The sequence below is a fragment of the Tamandua tetradactyla genome, chromosome 14 (assembly GCF_023851605.1).
Source record: "Tamandua tetradactyla isolate mTamTet1 chromosome 14, mTamTet1.pri, whole genome shotgun sequence".
Taxonomy (NCBI): domain Eukaryota; kingdom Metazoa; phylum Chordata; class Mammalia; order Pilosa; family Myrmecophagidae; genus Tamandua; species Tamandua tetradactyla.
In genome coordinates, this window is record NC_135340.1 from 88693834 (window position 1) to 88715462 (window position 21629).

At 39.4% G+C, this 21629-nt stretch overlaps 1 protein-coding gene across 8 annotated transcripts in view; it reads right to left on the reverse strand.

The window, feature by feature from the left end:
• Positions 1 to 21629, reverse strand: part of TDRD9 (tudor domain containing 9) — a 231751-nt gene that overhangs the window by 27322 nt on the left and 182800 nt on the right. For all 8 annotated transcript variants that reach the window (XR_013162468.1, XM_077128393.1, XM_077128398.1 and 5 more), the window contains 7 exons: positions 6431 to 6604; positions 4811 to 4922; positions 3617 to 3829; positions 3283 to 3372; positions 2420 to 2680; positions 1109 to 1270; positions 232 to 302 (listed from right to left, as the gene is read on the reverse strand). Coding sequence is in view for 7 of the 8 variants with exons in the window: in XM_077128393.1 (XP_076984508.1) it covers positions 232 to 302; positions 1109 to 1270; positions 2420 to 2680; positions 3283 to 3372; positions 3617 to 3829; positions 4811 to 4922; positions 6431 to 6604 (1083 nt within the window). In the remaining variant the exon portion in view is untranslated. The remainder of the gene's footprint in view (positions 1 to 231; positions 303 to 1108; positions 1271 to 2419; positions 2681 to 3282; positions 3373 to 3616; positions 3830 to 4810; positions 4923 to 6430; positions 6605 to 21629) is intronic.

The following is a 21629-nucleotide window of genomic DNA, read 5'->3' on the forward strand; positions in this document are numbered from 1 at the left end:
TTGTAACAGGAAGAGAAAAAAATGAAGTCTTTGATGAAAGAGACTCAAAAATGTCTTACATAGAATAGTTTTCGTAGAAGAGAGAAAGATTTGGAGCTAGGAGATAAATTAGAAGGAGTTAGAAAAGGCAGCACATTCTAACAGTTTAGTTATAAAGAAAGATTAGTTTCTGACAAATTCTGCAAACACAGGATCAGAGAAAAAAATTTCAGAGAGTTAAGTCAATCATACCTGAACTTGGATATTCTGGTCAAACTATGACACTTCAGTTCATAAGGGTTAAAAGGCCCGTGAAGTACTGCCTTTACACACAAAATACAAAGAATATTACCTACTAGGAAGCAAGATACAGTTAAGACGCATTTAAAAAATCCCAAAATCAACCTTTTTTTCCCCCCCTTAAAGTTACATCTCAATCATAACTTCTTCAAAATTCAGTGGGGGAGAAAAAAAACCTTAAAGTGCTCTTTTTCTGGGATCTAAAAAATTCCTCCAATAAAGATTTCACTAACATTCCTTTGTGTGTTTGTGTGTATTTATTTAAGAAAGCCTTTAGCCAAAAACAGAATGGTCAAATACTTAAGCATGACTCTCTTAATTGCATCAGGCCAACCCAGTTAGTAGGGAAGGTGAAACCACATAGCCCAAGGCTGGGTAACAGTAAGTGTCACTCCTAAGCAGGGAAGGTCACCCGCCAGCTGCCAGCTGCTAGCTGCCAAGAGTCTTATCCAGCCAGGTGGAGGCACCTAACTCGGATGCCTCTGTCAGGTGACTAACGGTCCAACACCTGCCAGCCTAAGGAGCCTCGTCTCAGAGGAGAGGACCAGAACTGAAAGCTTGATGCCCTTTTTCTTTGATCTGATAAAAAAGCACAGGTCGCATTTGGGAAAGAGGGCTTAAAAAAAAAAAACGCTAGTCAAAACTCTTCTCCTACAGTAAACACTATCTTTCTCTCTTACGAATGTAGAGTCCATTGTAAGAAAAGATTGAGCACTGAACACCAGGAAAGGAAATCCCCATCCTGACTACTGGCTACAATGCTCAGGATATAAACACAGAATAAAATTAATTCTTAAAATTATACTTCTAAACAACTCCTACAAATTACCTTACAGTCTGGAGCACCCAGTTTATTAGAAGAAAAGCTCTCCAACAAAAGTCGGATCAAATATTTTTCATCATCTTTCACAGGAGATGGCACAGATGTATCTACCACAGAACTATTTTCTACTGATTTGGAAAAGAGACCCTTGAGAACTTCATGGCTTTGCTGAACAAGAAAAGAAATATTTGTTTCATTAATAGAAAAAAATTGTTTTATAAGTACTTTATTTCAACCTAATAAAATTTTTTCATAGTATGATTTTATTCTCAGCTGATGTCTATGCCCTTATGACATTAGAGGTAATTTATTATTTAAAAATATTTAATATTTTTAAAGAATTTAAAGAATATTTAAAAATCCAAACAAAAGAAGTAAGATAGGATGAAAAAAGGTTCAATTCATCAGCCCTCACTACTTTTTATCCATCAGAAAAATTTAAAAAATAACAGTCCCTGAAATAGAAAATATTTTAAAATAACAATCTGCATAGAAAATTTCGGCTTTATTTATGTTGGGGATATTACCATAATTCTCTAAAAGTTTTTTTCATATATTTATATAGAAAATTTAAAGAATTGATTAAAATACTTATTTCACAGGCAGACAAATTAGTTAATAAAATAATGACATAGGGATCAAAATGATCTGAGACCAATTGAAAAGGGAGGCTCTGGCCTCGCAGCCTCCAGAAGCCTCCTGGCTCTGCATCTTCCCTGAGCCCTGAATCCCAGTCACTTAGGTTCCCTCGAGGTCCCAGTCCCCACCCTGCCCCGAAAGCCCTGGGAGCACTCACAATAGCCCCCTCAACAGGTAAGATGTCTCTAAATTCAAGGCCCTGGCAACCTGCCTAGAAAGCTGCACAGAGACAATCTTAGGAGATCTCTGCAAGTGGAGGAATGCTCCTTCATGTGTTCTATTTTTATTTCCCATAAACAGAGACATTTCTATTCCCAGCTCAGAAATACAGATCATCCTCCACTTAAATTGGATGAAACAGGTACAAAATGAAAGAGTCCTTAATGAGTATCTAGGCAGACAAATCTTAGAATCCATTTTTTTTAATATTTCCAAATTCCAAATTTAATCATTTTTAAATCTAATTTTCATGCCAAAAAGGAAAAGAAGACAAACAATTGGACACCCACCAAAACATCTCCCAGCTACTGTTAATTTTAGTCTCAAAGAAACCTAGAAGACATTTAAATGGCACCACAGATCTTGATACAGGTGTGGCCAAATCCCTTACCCTCTTCCCTCCTCCTTCCCCCCTCCCCCTCCCCCTCCCTCTCTTCCCCCAGAGACAAAGGAACATACTCTGGACTCATAGGACTCCTCAGTGAGCTCCGCGTGGCCCTCGCTGATCAGGATGTCTCGGATGCTGACAATGCCCTGGGCCCCCACGTGCCGATACACGTCCACATGCAGGACGCTGTGCACGGCTGAGAAGACCTTCACCAGGAGGGCACTGCCCCTCACCAGCGTGGCGAACCGCTGGGTGGCCCCATAGCTCCAGTGCTCGCCACACACCAGGGATGTGGCAGAGGGCCGCATTTTGCAAATCTTAAATTCCAGAGCCTTCAGGGTAGGTAGAAAAGTATGGACAACACAGTTTTATAAATGAGTGAAACATTTAGGCCAAATACCAACAAAATTGAAAATTGGTATTTGTGTCTATCTTCATAAATGGTTCCATAAAATTTCTACTAAAGATAATTTCAATTTTGGGGTGAGTGAGGGCTTCCTAAATAAAGAAACTAATTTTTTGTTTTTTAACACACAAAAGATTAGAACAACTTTGATTGTTTCTGCACTGATGGAAATGTTATATTTGAACATGCTTTTGGCCCACCTCAATTCTGTCTGGTTACAATACAGGATAATCAGAAACCTTAGAAACAGTATTACAAATACTACTGAAGTTTTTGAAAAATAATTTTTGTATAGTTTAAAAACCTCCATATATTGTAACTCATTCCCAAAACAATACTGGAACAAAAACATGTGAAAATATATTTTTTAGAAAAAAGGAGAAACGAAATTTGGTTCATAGGGAAAATTTGGTTCATAGGTCCCTTGGGGACCCGGTTTCCCTGTCTCAAGTTCAGAGGGTGGACCACAATGACCTGCAGTCTTTTCCAGATTAACAGAATCCTCACGTGGAATCTCTGCCAACTTACCTGAAATGGGAGTTTCAGAAACTGACAGGGAATCTCCATTAAAAGATCCAGGTCTACATGAGCCCTGTTTCCGTAGTCCACAAAGAACACCTCGAGAACAAAAGAAGCAGACACTGTGACAGAGGCTGGAAGTGAGGACCTGTACCAGCCACAGCAAGGACCAAATTCTCACAGTGGCGTGAGGTAAATCTACACATCACTGGGCCAATAACTCAGGGTATTTTTGTAGCTGTAATCTTATGTTTCATTTCCATCTATAATTACAGAAGATGTTCTATAAACAACTGTAAGCTTGTCTCATTTACCTTCAATTATTTGTTACAGAAAAACATACCTCAGCAGAATTTCCAGAAACATAAAGGATCTGTGCTCTAAAGTAACTTTCTTTATCAAAATCTGCAAAAGGTGCCAAACAGACCAAATCTGGATGTGGGTGAACAGGCAAAGGCACCAACTTCAGCTGGTTTATTTCAGCAGTAAGCTTTTTCAGAACCTCTGCATTTTTCTCATCAATTCTATATCCCCAAAAGTGCCCCACTTCGACCACCTAAAAAGAAGGAAGATGAGCAGAGGTGAAATCTAGAAAGAATTCCTGCTAAGAGAGGAACACATGCTGAAGGTACCAAGCTGTCACAATATTCCATGCAGCATTCCATATGCTGCACCCCTCGACACCTCAGGCTCTTCAGGTTTTGAAAGGAAGCTTTACAAGGAAAAAGGGTTCCCTCAACGAAAGTGAGGCAATGTGTGTGATAAATCTTTTTCCTAGGGATAACAAGACCCATCAGTGTACTCAAGAGTAAGGCTCTGAGAGGTCATATAATTAAAAAGAAGTATTTTATCTCTGTTTTAAGTCCAAGGTGGTAAGCCCAGTTTCTTCAGGGCCTACCAGAATTGAGAGGGCCAGATGCGTGACCCAAGTGGAGCAATGCAAGGATGGGTGTTCTATGGGAAAGGGCTCTGGCTGGGCAGCTTCCAGCCACTGCTGCCACAAGAGCATGAGGGTCTCCAACTGATAGAGCTTTCTAATCTGCCAGTGATGGAGATCTTTGCGTGAACTTTTCCAAATGATGTGCAGCTCCACCAAAAGTTATACATATATATTTTAATTAACATTTTATTTTAAAGAAGTAAAAAGCACGTTCTATAGAAAAATGGTGCCACTATTAGTTTCAGTGATATATAATGAATTACACACACACACACAAAATAATTACACAAGCCTAAGGCATTATGTATCTTGTTGCTAAAACAGGTTTTAAGGTGTTAAAGGTACCTAACATTGTAAAAATTAAACTTTCATTCTATAACAAATATTTATTTGCATTTCATTTTCCATGTAACAGCCACATTTCCATTTAACAAGCACAGTAATTCAAACTCAGCCACATTTACTGGATTATAAGGTACATAGGTTTTTGTGTGTGTGTGTGTGCATGTATGTATAAACTTGTTTCACATACACAATGTGCCAATCTTAAATCAAGACAATTGAAAAGCTCCAATTATTCCATCAAACCATTCTTACCTCTGTAACATCAACAGTTAAAAGGAGATCTGTAATTGTCTGGGACTTGTCAAAAGTATTAAATGAGACTTGCATAGGATCTACTGTCTGTTTTTGGAAGTCCACATTCACCCTATATAATATGATTTTTAAAAAAATAAAAATCAAATGTTACAAAGAAAGCATGTTTATATATACGAAGTTGTAACTTGAATTATTATTTTCTATAAGAAAAGAACATTTTATTTTAATAAAATATCTTAGCCAGAGAGGACATAGTTGATTTCAAATCAGATGTCAGCTTTGGGTGGCTTCCTATATACACACTACCACGATAGAGGGGCAGGGCCACCTTGGACAGACTGCTAGTTCATCCATTCTCAGGAACGCAATCTACAATTAGAGGTTTTTCAGAATGCCTACCTTCAAAAGCATGAACTCTAAACCTAGGACCTGCAAAGCTTGCTTACTGTGGTTTCAAAGAAAAGCAGCTTTGACCTTTAAAAGTTATAAAAATGCATTCTTGTTTCGACATGATATTAGAAAACACATAAATAATTCTTAAATAAACCCAAGAAGTAAAGCAACAACATAGTAAACTGCTAAAATTCTGGGATATTTTGGTAAAAGACAAGTTTGATAAAAATTCAAATTTCCCTTAATATTTTTATTCTAAAATAAAGGGAAAGAATTGTAAGACAGATTCCAGTCCAACTCTTCCCCCACCTTTCAGGCCCAGTTACTAAAGAGGAGTGGCAGAGGGAAATTACTCAGCGCTTGGTTACACAAGAAAACGGAATCTCACTTCAATATAGCGGGACAATTTTTCTTTACGACCTAAGACTAAGCCCATGACACTCCAAACTCTCAGAAACCACATCATCAGACAACAGAAGAAACTAAATGGAACACATTTTCCCTTCTTCACCAAGTCCTCCAATTCTTGTCAAGTTTCTCGTGGAATTAAAAACAAAACAAAACTTCAAAAAGGCAATGATAGATGAAACTTTCCACAAATCCAATTGTGAGAACATGGCCAAAATATCAAAGTAACTTGTTACAAGTGCTGATGGGTGATTTACTTCGGTACAAAAGAAAAAGACACCTGACGCTCAGTGGCACTGCCGTGGTGGCAATGTCCCTCCCTTTGGGCGGACAGACTCGGAGAAAAGGAAACCTAGACAGGGAAGGGGCAAGGGCCTGTGCTGGTGAGTAAGTGCTCCTGATGGCACTTTCACTTTGTCCCACTGTCTGCTTTGCTGAGAACAAAGAATATTCTATTTTGCTTTAAAAGAGAATTCCCCCCCCAAAAAATGCTTAACTATGAGGAGAAAGGAAGGACACTAACATTAGGTTGAATCCCTACTGTGTTAACTGGAAACCATGTGAATGATTCCACTCACTCCTCTCACCAGCCTGTGTAAAAGGTAGTTTCTGTGCGAGAGGGGACCCACAGACGGCCAGGGAGGCGGAGGGCTGCACCCAAGCACACTCAGCTGCTGAAGGAGGATGCCACCAGAGTGTGTAGGGTGCAGTGCCAAGCTAATGCTCAAAAGCAAGGCGAGGTGAACAGGCATATAAAATAACATGTGGACATCCAAGGGTAGATGCAGAACCCTGCCCTCTCCCTTCTGAAAATACCTGGTGTTCCTGAGCTTGGAGACAGTGCCTCCTTGAACCTTGCCTTCAATTTCCTCTGCCAGGTGAACGTTGAGTTCAAGAGAAACTTTTAGTTGAGACATCTTAATTGCCATATATACTGCAGGAAGTGTTTTAAATCTCTCTGTTGGGTTGCGAGAAAATTCCACGAAGGCTCTGCTCCACAAATTAAAATTAAAAAATTAATTTGATCAGGCATCTTGGTAAAAAGAAGAACTAGCTGCATATTAATTACTCTCAAGATTAGAAATTTTCAGTCACAATTTTGAAAATGCCAATAACTCTTCATTTTATTATTAATCAATAAGAAGTATTTGAGAAAATTACTTACCTAAGGGAAATAAAATTACAGTGACAACTCATTACAGGATGTATTTTGGTACATTATACTTCTCCAGTGTTTCTCCAAGAAAAACATAAATCTGCTTAATGCCTTTATAATTACCAAGCATTTTCAGACATCTATGAAGCAAACTGGGCACACGAACATGTCCATTTGCAAGTCAAAGAATGAAGGCTCAACTGGTTTGAAGTGACTGGCCCTTCATCACACATACTGTATGTCTAAGCCAAAACTAAAGCTAAATATCACCCTCCTTGTCAATATAATGCAGAAGAAACATGTGCTGGTTTGAAAGATGTATTTGCCCTAGAAAAGCGATGCTTTAATCCTAATCCCATTTTGTAAAGGCAGCTGTTTCTTCTAATTCCTATTCAGTACTGTATGTCTGAAACCTTAATTTCATCTCCCTGGAGATGTGACTCAATCAAGAGTGGTTGTTAAACTGGATTAAATGGAGACACGTCTCCACCTATTCTAGGTGGGTCTTGATTACTTTACTGGAATCTTATAAAAGAGAGACTCTGAGAGAGCAGAGAATGACATAGCCATGAGAAGCAGAGTTCCCCAGCCGGTGACCTTTAGAGATGAAGAAGGAAAACGCCTTCTGGGGAGCTTCATGAAACAAGAAGCCAGGAGAAAAAGCTAGCAGATGATGCTGTGTTTGCCATGTGCCTTCGAACTGAGAGAGAAACCCTGACTATGTTTGCCATGTACCTTTTCACTTAAGAGAGAAACTCTTCATTAGCCTTCTTAAATCCAGTTATTTTTCCCTGGATGCCTTAGAGTGGACATTTCTATACACTTTGCTTTATCTGGGACATCTTCACGGCCTTAGACTGAAAACTTGCAACTTATTACATTCCCCGTTTTAAAAGCCATTCTGTTTCTGGTATATTGCATTCTGACAGTGAGCAAACTAGAACAAAACATTTAGCTCAAATGGAATTTTCAGCCAACAAACCTTAATTCTCATAATTAAAACAGAATGACAGATGGGTGTTTTTAAAATAATTTAATTGTAAAATAAAACAAATGTACAGAAAAACACAAAAATGTATACTCCAGAGTTTTTGTGATTTGCACCCCACCCCCAAATAAAAACCATTACATTTATTACCAAATAACATTGATGCACGGCATGCCCAGAACACCTTCTAGCACAGCTCCTGTCCTATCCCACCCCTCTTTGGGGGGTGAAGGGCGTGAGTGAGGAGAAGCCATGAATAAGAGTGCCTGCTGGTTATAAAGAAAAACACCTTTAAATTTAAATTTGCATGTGAAGATCAGAATGCTCCTGTGTCAAAAAACACCACACATGGATGCAAATAGACTGAGGACCATTGATTATAAAATCATTTTGTAGAAAGACCATTCATTGGAAAGGTTTAATTAGGAGTGATACGGAAAGACAGTGAGGCAATGAAGATCATCAAGTGGTTACAGGAAACAGACACCTAACTTACTGAGAAATCAAGTAGCCTTCATCCTTCTGAGACTCTAATCTTCTGCAGGCCTTTAAATTCTGAGACATCCCACCCACCATCCCCCAGCCACAGCTACAATCCACTCCCTGGCAGCCCCAGGTTGGAAAGCCTGTGTCCTCTATGGTTTCTCTCTCTTTCTGGTCCTCCAGACACAATCAATAGCCAAGTCTAAGCAATATGCCCTTCCAGAACAAAGCCAATCTGGCTCTGCTAAAACACCCCCATGACCTCTAATGCAGACCACATCAAGGAATCTGGACTCGTCTTATCTCCTGTTATCTCCAACCACTTCCATCTATCCCTAGACAGTGCTCCCTGACTGAGTTCCATAAAACATACTTCAAATTAGAATGCCAGGGGGTAGAGGGCTCCACCAAATGCCCATCATGATAAGCCGCTCAATCCCAGAGTCTGGGCTCCATCTGGCACCTACTAGACTCAGCCCACACTCCTCCTTCTGCTGGAGCACTCAGCCAACACCCACAGCCCTGCTGCTCTGCTTGCTCATGGCCTCATAGTGTCCGAGTCCACCTCTAAGGTCTCCCAATCAAAGTTCCAGTGAACCTGATTCCTCCTACTTTGAGTCTCAGATAGGATGGCTTTTTCTGATCTCCCAGACCTCTTCGAAGGCATTTTGTGACAGAGCTAATTTTCCTCTGCATTCCCACCCAGAGTGGAAAGTGTCTTCAGGGAGAACCCTGTACCTGAGGATGGCCCGTGCTATCCATCCTGTTATCACATCACACTGGTTCCACACCAGTGAAGACCTACTATAGCTTAAAAGGAGCACAGCTCTGACTCTCTGAATTACCGTTTTGTATCTATCCTTTGCCTTTAAACACATATTTGATGCATAAGAAGTAACACCAATGTCACCCAGAGGATCACTTTTACCTCTCCAAGTAATGAGCATAACGTTAGAAATGTGCCCAAAAGCCAGGAATAGAAGGAATTCAGTAAAATCTAATTAAACTGTCTACAATGAAGTCCCAGTTAGGAAGAGCACAGAATGCAGTCTGGTAGTAAGATGAGTGAAGAGAGGTTACTGCCATCCTACCAGTCAAAAGAGCAATGTCCCTAACTAACTGGATCCTGGCAGAAAGAGGACAGTTTAGCCATGTGATTCCAGTTTAAAATAAGTGATTTTACAAGGGTGATTAAGAATTTGACTGGAATTTGTATTGAAATATTTAAGAGAACTTGAGAGACTATATTTTATAAGTTTAACGTATTCAACTTGTAGGAGTTGTTAAAAGTATCTAAAAAGGTTTGGCTTGTTATGGTTAAAAAAATTGTCTTATGAAGCATTTAAATGCTTACAAAAAATTAATATATTAATCTTAGAAAGGGAACTTCAAATGTTTGAGAGAACTACTCCAAACTGAAAATGGATTTAATACGTTCAACTTGAGTTATGTGGATATTAATAAAAGTAAAAGTGTCTTTTCTTATTTATTAGATTTTAAAAGCTTTATAAACTAAATACAAATGTCTGCAACACTTTTTTCATTTTCTGCGATGGTTGCGTTTGTGTCAGCATGGTGAGGTGAAAGATGCCCAGTTGTCTGGTCAGGAAAGCACTGGCCTAACCATTACTGCAAGAATATTTCATGGCTGGCTGATAAACCAGAAGGCTGGTTTATCAACTCAACAGTCAGCTGACTGCATCTGTGACTAATTACATACAGATCAACTAAGGGTGTATCTTCCACAAACAAGAGAATTCAAACAGTTGGATGTGATCCGATCAGTTGAAGACTTTTAAGGGAGAAGAGAGAATTTTCACTGCTTTTCTTCAGCCAGCAAACCTCTTCTGTGGAATTCGTCGAGATCCTTCATTGGAGTTGCCAGCCTCTCAGCCTGCCCTATGGATTTTAGACTCTTGCATCCCCCCAGAGCTGCATGAGACACTTTTATAAATCTCATTATTTACAGATATTTCCTGTTGGTTCTGTATCTCTAGAGAACCCTAATATATAACTTTAAAAATTAAAAATCTAACCGCATCATAGGATCTAGAAAAGGAAAAGCAAACTAAAGACAAAAAGCAGAAGGGGGGGAATAACAAATGTTAAATTGCAAATAAATGAAAAAGAATTTTTAAAAAACACTAGAATCAAAAAAACCACAAGCTGGTTCCTTTACAATATCAATAAAATCAACAAACCTTTAGTAGACTGCTGGCAAAGATAAAAAGAGAGAGGATGCAAATAACTAAAATCAGAAATGAAAGAGGGATATTACTACAAACCCCACAGAAATAAAAATGACCATAAGATACTATGAAGAGCTGTACACCAACAACTAAATGAAATGGGTATACTCTAAGAAACACGAAAATTATCTTCACTGACTCAAGAAGAAATAGAAGATCTCAACAGACCAGTAACAAGTAAAGAGATTGAACCAATAATCAAAAACCTCCCAACAAACAAAAGTCCAGGACTAGATGGCGTCACTGGTGAATATTACCATTCAAATAATTAGTGCCAATCCTGCTCAAACTCTTCCAAAAACTTAAATAGGAAAGAACGCTTCCTGACCACAAGATAAACATAATCTTCATACCAAAAGCCAGTAAAGATACTATAAGAAAGTTACAGACCAATATCTCTTATGACTATAGATGCAAAAATCCACAATAAAAGATTAGCAAACTGAATCTAACAGCATATTAAAAGAATTATACACCACAATCAAGTGGGATTTATCTCAGGGATGAAAGGATAGCTCAACATAAGAAAATCAATTCATGTAATACATTTCCTTCTTGACAAAAATACTCAGAAAGCTAGGAACAGAAAAAAACTTCTGAAAGGGAAATTAAGCTTGTAGAGTTTGTTCTGCTCAACTGAGGTTGCCACTGCGTGACCTTAGCAATAAATTGTGGAAATGTGCACTCCAGCTGGGAGGACTGGCTATCCTCCCAAAAGGAGACAGACTTTGATAAAGTTATCTAGGTCCCAGGAAGCTCCTCTGGGTCCCTAGCCAGTTCCCAGGAGACTACCTGGGCCCGGTCATTTAAGCTAACTGGAAGTCAGCCACTATTGTGTAAAGACACTATATGAACTGCATGTAAGCATTCAGAAAGAGAGAGAGAGAGAGAGAATCTCATTGGAGAGGAGGACGCTCTGCTCGGAACTTTCCCAGTCAGGACCCAAATGCTGTCTCTGGGATTCCTCAGTACTTCTTTTCAGGTGTTGGTGCTGTCCACCCGATGATGTAACTATATCTCATTTCTAACAATCTTTTGATTACTTTCCTAACAAATTCTTTTTCTGTATCACTGAAGTCTGGGTCGTCCACAAATCTGAGCCTCTAAATTAAATGGCCACAAATATCACGTTGTCTTTCATACTTCTTCAATACAAATAAAGTGTACATATGAAAAACCCATAGTTAACATCACACTCATTGGTAAAAGACTGAAAACTCTCCCCCTAAGATGAGGAATAAGACAGTGTCACCACTGTTAATTCAACATTGTACTGGAAATTCTTGCCAGAGCAATTAGGTAAGAAAAGAAATAAAAGGCATCCAATTGTAAAGGAAGAAGTAAAACTTACTCTATTTGTAGTTGATACAATCCCATGTACAGAAAATCTTAAAAAAATCTACAACAAAGCAACTAGAGCTAATAAATGAATTTGTCAGTGTGGAGGGGAACAAAATCAACACGCAAAAATCAGTAGTATTTCCTGTGACAAAATAAAGTTTCAGTGACTGAGAGATTTCAAACAGAGTCAAGAGGTTATCCTGGAGGTTATTCTTAGACATCATATAGATATTCCCTTTTAGCTTATGATGTATTGGAGTGGCCGGAGGGAAGTACCTGAAACAGTTGAGCTGTGTTCCAGTAGCCTTGATTCCTGAAGATGACTGTATAAACTATACAGCTTTTACAATGTGACCATGTGATTGTGAAAACCTTGTGTCTGATACTCCTTTTATCCAGGGTATGGACAGATGAGTAAAAAAATATGGATAATAAATAAATAAATAATAGAGGGGATAAGTGGTAAAATAAATTTGGGTAGACAGAAATACTAGTGGTCAATGAGAGGGAGGGGTAAGGGGTATGGGATGTATGAGATTTTTCTTTTTATTTCTTTTTCTGGAGTGATGCAAAATGTTCTAGAAAATGACCATGGTGATGAATCCATTACTATGTTATGATATTGAGAGCCACTGATTATACACCACTTCTGGATTATATGTGTTTGAGGACATGTCAATAAAAAATATTTAATTTTAATTAAATTTTAAATACTTTAAAAATATTTTTTAAATCAGTAGTATTTCCAAAAACTATTAATGAACAATTCAAAGAGGAACTTAAGAAAAAAATAGACCATTTACAAAAGTAACTAAAGGAATCAAATATTCACAAATAAATTTAGACAAGAATTTAAAGGACTTAATACACAGAAAATGAAAAGAAATCAAAGACCTACATAAATGGAAGGACATATCACACTCACAGATTAGAAAACTAAATACTGCTAAAGATGTCAATCCTACCCAAAGTGATTTACAAATTCAATGTGATCAGAATCAAAATTACAATAGCCTGTTCTGCACAAATGGAAAAGCCAGTCATTGAATATATATGGAAGGTTAAGGAGCCCAAAATGCCCAAAACCTTCTTTAAAATGAAGAATAAAATTGAAGAACTTACACCTCCTGATCTTAAAACTTATTACACAAAGGAATTATGTCAACAGGCGGGGAGCTTGAGAGAGGGGTATGGATTCTTTGTTGAAAAAAAAGAATGTCTTCATATAGACTTATGGCGGTGAAGGCATGTCTATACACCTGGGCTGGAGTGAATGAAGTGTGAATAAAACTGTTTAGAAGTGAACAGAGAGAAACAAGTGCCAGAGAAAATGTGGAGAAAGTCATGTACATGTTCACTGTCGGTAGGGGAAACTGAGAGATACAGCCTCTTGGACGGGACTGTGCTGGTTCCACAGGAGACTAGGGGGTGGGTTGCCATATGACCCTGAAACCCCGTTGCTCAGTATATATGTGGAGGAACTGAGTATGGAAACACAAATGGTGGAGCGGCTGGAAGGAAGCACCTGAAACTGCTGAGCTGTGTTCTAGTAGCCTTGATTCTTGAAGACGATTGTATAAAGATGTAACTTTTACAATGTGACTGTGTGATTGTAAAAACCTTGTGTCTGATGCTCCTTTCATCCAGGGTATGAACAGATGAGTAAAAACATATATGGATATAAATAAATAATAGCGGGGAATAAGGGGTAAAATAAACTGGGTACATGGAAATACTAGTGGTCAATGAGAGGGAGGGGTAAGGGGTATGGTTTATATGAGTTTTTTCTCTTTATTTCTTTTTCCAGGGTGATGCAAATGCTCTAAAAACCGATTACAGTGATGAATTTACACAATTATGTGATGATATGTGAGCCATTGATTGTACACCATGTATAGAATGCATGTGTGTGAAGATTCGTCAATAAAAATATTTTTTAAAAAGACATAGCCAAAAACAGAGAGACTTCCTGGAAGATGGCGGCTTAGTAAGACGCGCGGATCTTAGTTTCTTCTCCAGGACAGCTACTAGGGGAGTAGAAACGATACAGAAAGCGCCCAAAGCCACAACAGAGATAAAAAAGACAGCGTACCCCATCCTGGAACGGCTGGCTGGCTGAGAGAAGTAGCTCGGGTGAGATCGCCGAGGCGCGCGGGCCTCACCGGGCGGGGTGGCAAGCGGCCGGAGTTACTCCCTTCCCCCTTCCCGGGCCGGCTGGGAGAATTGTAGAGGCGGTCCCCTGAAACCAAGGCGGTTGGTAGCCACACCACACGCGGCTCCCCGGACCAACTGAGAGAATTGGATCGGAAATCCCCAGGCCGGGGAGAATAGTGACGGGTGGGGGAGGCCCCTTCCAAACCCGTGACTCCCCGGGAACGTGCACTCTCCCGGGCGGGCGGCTGCCGCTGGCGCCCTCCCGCCATGCTTGTCGCCCGGGGCCGACTAGGAAATTCAGATGGGCGCTTTTCCGGGCTGCGGCGGCCAGCAACCCTCCCTGCGTTCGGTCCCCGGGCCGGCTAGAACTCTTCCAAGCCGCTTCGGCTAGCGAACCTCCCGGACAGCGAGAGTTTTCCAAAGTTAAAGGTCCCACAGCACCTTTTACTGGTGGGACCCGCAGACAAACGTGCGCCACGAGCGCCACCTACTGGGCAGGATAAGAAAAACAGAACCCAGAGATTTCACAGAAAAATCTTCCTAACTTTTGGATCCAATACACAGGGAAATCTGTCTAAATGCGCAGACGCCAATAGAAGATAACGGATCACACTCAAATAATTGAAAATATGGCCCAGTCAAAGGAACAAACCAATAGTTCAAATGAGATACAGGAGTTGAGACAACTAATGCTAAATATACGAACAGAAATGGAAAACCTCTTCAAAAACGAAATTGATAAATTGAGGGAGGACATGAAGAAGACATGGGCTGAACATAAAGAAGAAATAGAAAAACTGAAAAAACAAATCACAGAACTAATGGAAGTGAAGGACAAAGTAGAAAAGATAGAAAAAACAATGGATACCTACAATGATAGATTTAAAGAGACAGAAGATAGAATTAGTGATTTGGAGGATGGAACATCTGAATTCCAAAAAGAAACAGAAACTATCGGGAAAAGAATGGAAAAATTTGAACAGGGTATCAGGGAACTCAAGGACAATATGAACCGCACAAATATACGTGTTGTGGGTGTCCCAGAAGGAGAAGAGAAGGGAAAAGGAAGAGGAAAACTAATGGAAGAAATTTTCACTGAAAATTGCCCAACTCTTATGAAAGACCTAAAATTACAGATCCAAGAAGTGCAGTGCACCCCAAAGAGATTAGACCCAAATAGGCGTTCTCCAAGACACTTACTAGTTAGAATGTCAGAGGTCAAAGAGAAAGAGAGGATCTTGAAAGCAGCAACAGAAAAGCAATCCATCACATACAAGGGAAACCCAATAAGACTATGTGTAGATTTCTCAACAGAAACCATGGAAGCTAGAAGACAGTGGGATGATATATTTAAATTACTAAAAGAGAAAAACTGCCAACCAAGACTCCTATATCCAGCAAAATTGTCCTTCAAAAATGAGGGAGAAATTAAAACATTCTCAGACAAAAAGTCACTGAGAGAATTTGTGACCAAGAGACCAGCTCTACAAGAAATACTAAAGGGAGCACTAGAGTCAGAACCGAAAAGACAGAAGAGAGAGGTATGGAGAAGAGTGTAGAAAGAAGGAAAGTCAGATATGATATATATAATACAAAAGGCAAAATGGCAGAGGAAAATATTATCCAAACAGTAATAACACTAAATGTTAATGGACTGAATTCCCCAATCAAAAGACATAGACTGGCAGAATGGATTAAAAAACAGGATCCTTCTATATGCTGTCTACAGGAAACACATCTTAGACCCAAAGATAAACATAGGTTGAAAGTGAAAGGTTGGGAAAAGATATTTCATGCAAATAACAACGAGAAAATAGCAGGAGTGGCTATACTAATATCCAACAAGTTAGACTTCAAATGCAAAACAGTTAAAAGAGGCAAAGAAGGACACTATATACTAATAAAAGGAACAATTAAACAAGAAGACATAACAATCATAAATATTTATGCACCGAACCAGAATGCCCCAAAATACGTGAGGAATACACTGCAAACACTGAAAAGGGAAATAGACACATATACCATAATATTTGGAGACTTCAATTCCCCACTCTCATCAATGGACAGAACATCTAGACAGAGGATCAATAAAGAAATAGAGAATCTGAATATTACTATAAAGGAGCTAGACTTAACAGACATTTATAGGACATTACATCCCACAACAGCAGGATACACCTTTTTCTCAAGTGCTCATGGATCATTCTCAAAGATAGACCATATGCTGGGTCACAAAGCAAGTCTTAACAAATTTAAAAAGATTGAAATCACACACAACACTTTCTCGGACCATAAAGGAATGAAGTTGGAAATCAGTAATATGCGGAATGCCAGAAAATTCACAAATACGTGGAGGCTCAACAACACACTCTTAAACAACGAGTGGGTCAAAGAAGAAATTGCAAGAGAAATTAGTAAATACCTCGAGGCAAATGAAAATGAAAACACAACATATCAAAACTTATGGGATGCAGCAAAGGCAGTGCTAAGAGGGAAATTTATTGCCCTAAATGCCTATATCAGAAAAGAAGAAAAGGCAAAAATGCAGGAATTAACTGTTCAATTGGAAGAACTGGAGAAAGAACAGCAAACTAATCCCAAAGCAAGCAAAAGGAAAGAAATAACAAAGATTAGAGCAGAAATAAATGAAACTGAAAATATGAAAACAGTAGAGAAAATCAATAAGACCAGAAGTTGGTTCTATGAGAAAATCAATAAGATTGATGGGCCCTTAGCAAGATTGACAAAAAGAAGAAGAGAGAGGATGCAAATAAATAAGATCAGAAATGGAAGAGGAGACATAACTACTGACCTCACAGAAATAAAGGAGGTAATAACAGGATACTATGAACAACTTTACGCTAATAAATACAACAATTTAGATGAAATGGACGGGTTCCTGGAAAGACATGAACAACCAACTTTGACTCAAGAAGACATAGATGACCTCAACAAACCAATCACAAGTAAAGAAATTGAATTAGTCATTCAAAAGCTTCCTAAAAAGAAAAGTCCAGGACCAGATGGCTTCACATGTGAATTCTACCAAACGTTCCAGAAAGAATTAGTACTAATTCTCCTCAAACTCTTCAAAAAAATCGAAGTGGAAGGAAAACTGCCTAATTCATTCTATGAAGCCAACATCACCCTCATACCAAAACCAGGCAAAGATATTACAAAAAAAGAAAACTACAGACCAATCTCTCTAATGAATACAGATGCAAAAATCCTCAAAGTTAACTCAAAATGGATCAAAGATCTAAACATTAGGTCTAAGAGCATAAAACAGAGGAAAATGTAGGGAGATATCTTATGAAACTTACAATTGGAGGCGGTTTTATGGACCTTAAACCTAAAGCAAGAGCACTGAAGAAGGAAATAAATAAATGGGAACTCCTCAAAATTAAACACTTTTGTGCATCAAAGAACTTCATCAAGAAAGTAGAAAGACAGCCTACACAATGGGAGACAATATTTGGAAATGACATATCAGATAAAGGTCTAATATCCAGAATTTATAAAGAGATTGTCCAACTCAACAACAAAAGACAGCCAACCCAATTACAAAATGGGAAAAAGACTTGAACAGACACCTATCAGAAGAGGAAATACAAATGGCCAAAAGGCACATGAAGAGATGCTCAATGTCCCTGGCCATTAGAGAAATGCAAATCAAAACCACAATGAGATATCATCTCACACCCACCAGAATGGCCATTATCAACAAAACAGAAAATGACAAGTGCTGGAGAGGATGCGGAGAAAGAGGCACACTTATCCACTGTTGGTGGGAATGTCAAATGGTGCAACCACTGTGGAAGGCAGTTTGGCGGTTCCTCAAAAAGCTGAATATAGAATTGCCATACGACCCAGCAATACCATTGCTGGGAATATACTCAAAGGACTTAAGGGCAAAGACAGAAACGGACATTTGCACACCAATGTTTATAGCAGCGTTATTTACAATTGCAAAGAGATGGAAACAGCCGAAATCTCCATCAACAGAAGAGTGGCTAAACAAACTGTGGTATATACATACGATGGAATACTATGCAGCTTTAAGACAGGATAAACTTATGAAGCATGTAATAACATGGATGGACCTAGAGAACATTATGCTGAGTGAGTCTAGCCAAAAACTAAAGGACAAATACTGTATGGTCCCACTGATGTGAACAGACATTCAAGAATAAATTTGGAATATGTCCTTGATAACAGAGTCCAGCAGGAGGTAGAAACAGGGTAAGATAATGGCCAATTGGAGTTGAAGGGATACAGACTGTGCAACAGGACTAGATACAAAAACTCAAAAATGGACAGCACAATAATACCTAATTGTAAAGTAATCATGTTAAAACACTGAATGAAGCTGCATCTGAGCTATAGGTTTTTGTTTTGTTTTGTTTTGTTTTGTTTTGTTTTGATTTTACTATTATTACTTTTATTTTTTTCTCTATATTAACATTCTATATCTTTTTCGGTTATGTTGCTAGTTCTTCTAAACCAATGCATATGTACTAAGAAATGATGATCATGCATCTATGTGATGATGTTAAGAATTAATGATTGCATATGTAGAATGGTATGATCTCTAAATGTTGGGTTAATTTCTTTTTTTCCGTTAATTAAAAAAAAAAAGAGAGAGAGAAGGGATAATTGGAGCTGAAGGGATACAGACTGTACAACGGGACTGGATATAAAAACTCAGAAATGGACAGCACAATACTACCCAACTGTAATGCAATTATGTTAAAACACTGAATGAAGCTGCATGTGAGGTATAGGTTTTTTTTTTTTTCTTTCTATTGTTTTAATTCTTATTCTGTTGTCTTTTTATTTCTTTTTCTAAATCGATGCAAATGTACTAAGAAATGATGAATATGCAACTATGTGATGTTATTAAGAATTACTGATTGTACATATAGATTGGAATGATTTCTAATTGTTTTGTTAATTCTTTTTTTAATTAATAATAAAAAAAAAAAAAGACATGGCCACAGTGGCTCAGGAGGCAGAGGTCTCACCTGCCATGTCAGAGACCCAGGTTCGATTCCCGGTGCATGTTCATGCACACACACACATACAAAGTCAGGGCAAGAACTTAAATAAACTCTATGATAAATAAGAAACTAGAATTAAAAAAAAAAAAACAGTACAAAGACACAGTGGTCAAAACAGCGTAGTACCAGCACACGGATAGATATGTTGACATATGGAATTGAACTGAGCTCAGAAATAGACCCTTACATCTGTGGCCCATTGATTTTTGGCAACACTGCCATTTCCAATCAACTGGGAAAGAACGGTCTCGTTCACAAATGGTGCTGGGAGACTTGGCTCTCCATATGCAAAAGAATGACAGTGGACCCCTACCTCAAATTACATACAAAAATGGATCAAAGACCTAAATTAAGAACTGAAATTATAAAAGTAGAAGAAAACTTGGAGAAACATCTTCAGAACCCTATGTTAGGTGATGGTTTCTTAGACTTTACATCGAAAGCACAAGCAACAAAAGAAAACTAGATCAATGCGACTTCATCAAAACTAAAAATGCTTGTACATCAAATGATTTCATCATGAAAGTAAAAAGACAACCTACAGAATGGAAGAAAATATTTGGAAACCACAAATATGACAAGGATTTAATATATAGAATTTATAAGGAAACCCCATGACTCAACAACAACAACTAAAAGAAGAAACAACCCAATTTAAAAATGGGCAAAGGTGAATATATATTTCTCAAAAGAAGATATAAACGTGGTCAAAAATACATGAAAAGGAGGTGGGGCCAAGATGGCGGCTTAGTAAGGTACGCGCGTCTTAGTTCCTCCTCCAGAGCAACTACTAGGTGAACAGAAACAGTGCAGAACAGCTCCCGGGGCCACAGAAGGGAATGGACATACAGCGTACCCCAGTCTGGACTGGCTAGATTGACTGCGAGACTCTGCTGCGGTGAGATCCCCGAGCGGTGTGCGCTCCCCCGAGCAGCGGGAGCTGGCGGCCGGAGCTCCTTCCTCCCTCCTTCCCGGGCCAGCTGAGAGTCTCGGAGAGGCAAGTTTCCCAAGCCCCGGCGGCCGGCGCCCCTCTTTTCCGGGTGGCTTCCTGGACCGGCTACGAGTCTCGGATCAGAGGGCTACCCAAGCCGCGGTGGCCGGCAACCGACGCCCCTCCCCCACGGGGGCTTTCTGGTCCGGTGGCAAGTTTCCCAGGCCGCGGCGGCCGGCGACCGACGCCCCTCCCCCACGGGCAGCTTCCTGGTACGGTGGTAAGTTCCCCGGGCCGCAGCGGCCGGCGACCAGCGACCAGTACCCCTCCAGGGAGAGGAGGGAATTTCCGACAGCAGGGACTGGGTCCAACCAAACACCAGTAGGGGCATTAATAAAGGAGCCACAGGGTCCCCTCAAGCCACGGCGGCTGGCGCCCCCACCACGCACAGCCCCCCGGACCAACTGAGAGAATTGGGTCGGAAATCCCCAGGCCGCAGAGAACGGTGACCGGGGGGATCCCTTCCAAACACGTGAGACAAACGTGTGCCACGAGCGCCACCTACTGGGCAGGATAAGAAAAACAGAACCCAGAGATTTCACAGAAAAATCTTACAACCTGTTGGGTCTGACACCCAGGGAAATCTGACTAAATGCCCAGACACCAGCAGAAGATAACGGACCAGGCTCAGAAGATTGAAAATATGGCCCAGCCAAAGGAACAAACCAATAGTTCAAATGAGATACAGGAGTTGAGACAACTAATGCTAAATATACGAACAGAAATGGAAAACCTCTTCAAAAACGAAATCTATAAATTGAGGCAGGACATGAAGAAGACATGCGCTGAACAAAAAGAAGAAATAGAAAAACTGAAAAAACAAATCACAGAACTTATGGAAGTGAAGGATAAAGTAGAAAAGATGGAAAAAACAATGGATACCTACAATGATAGATTTAAAGAGACAGAAGATAGAATTAGTGATTTGGAGGATGGAACATCTGAATTCCAAAAAGAAACAGAAACTATCGGGAAAAGAATGGAAAAATTTGAACAGAGTATCAGGGAACTCAAGGACAATATGAACCTCACAAATATACGTGTTGTGGGTATCCCAGAAGGAGAAGAGAAGGGGAAAAGAGGAGAAAAACTAATGGAAGAAATTATCACTGAAAATTTCCCAACTCTTATGAAAGACCTAAAATTACAGATCCAAGAAGTGCAGTGCACCCCAAAGAGATTAGACCCAAATAGGCGTTCTCCAAGACACTTACTAGTTAGAATGTCAGAGGTCAAAGAGAAAGAGAGGATCTTGAAAGCAGCAACAGAAAAGCAATCCATCACATACAAGGGAAACCCAATAAGACTATGTGTAGATTTCTCAACAGAAACCATGGAAGCTAGAAGACAGTGGGATGATATATTTAAATTACTAAAAGAGAAAAACTGCCAACCAAGACTCCTATATCCAGCAAAATTGTCCTTCAAAAATGAGGGAGAAATTAAAACATTCTCAGACAAAAAGTCACTGAGAGAATTTGTGACCAAGAGACCAGCTCTACAAGAAATACTAAAGGGAGCACTAGAGTCAGATAGGAAAAGACAGAAGAGAGAGGTATGGAGAAGAGTGTAGAAAGAAGGAAAATCAGATAT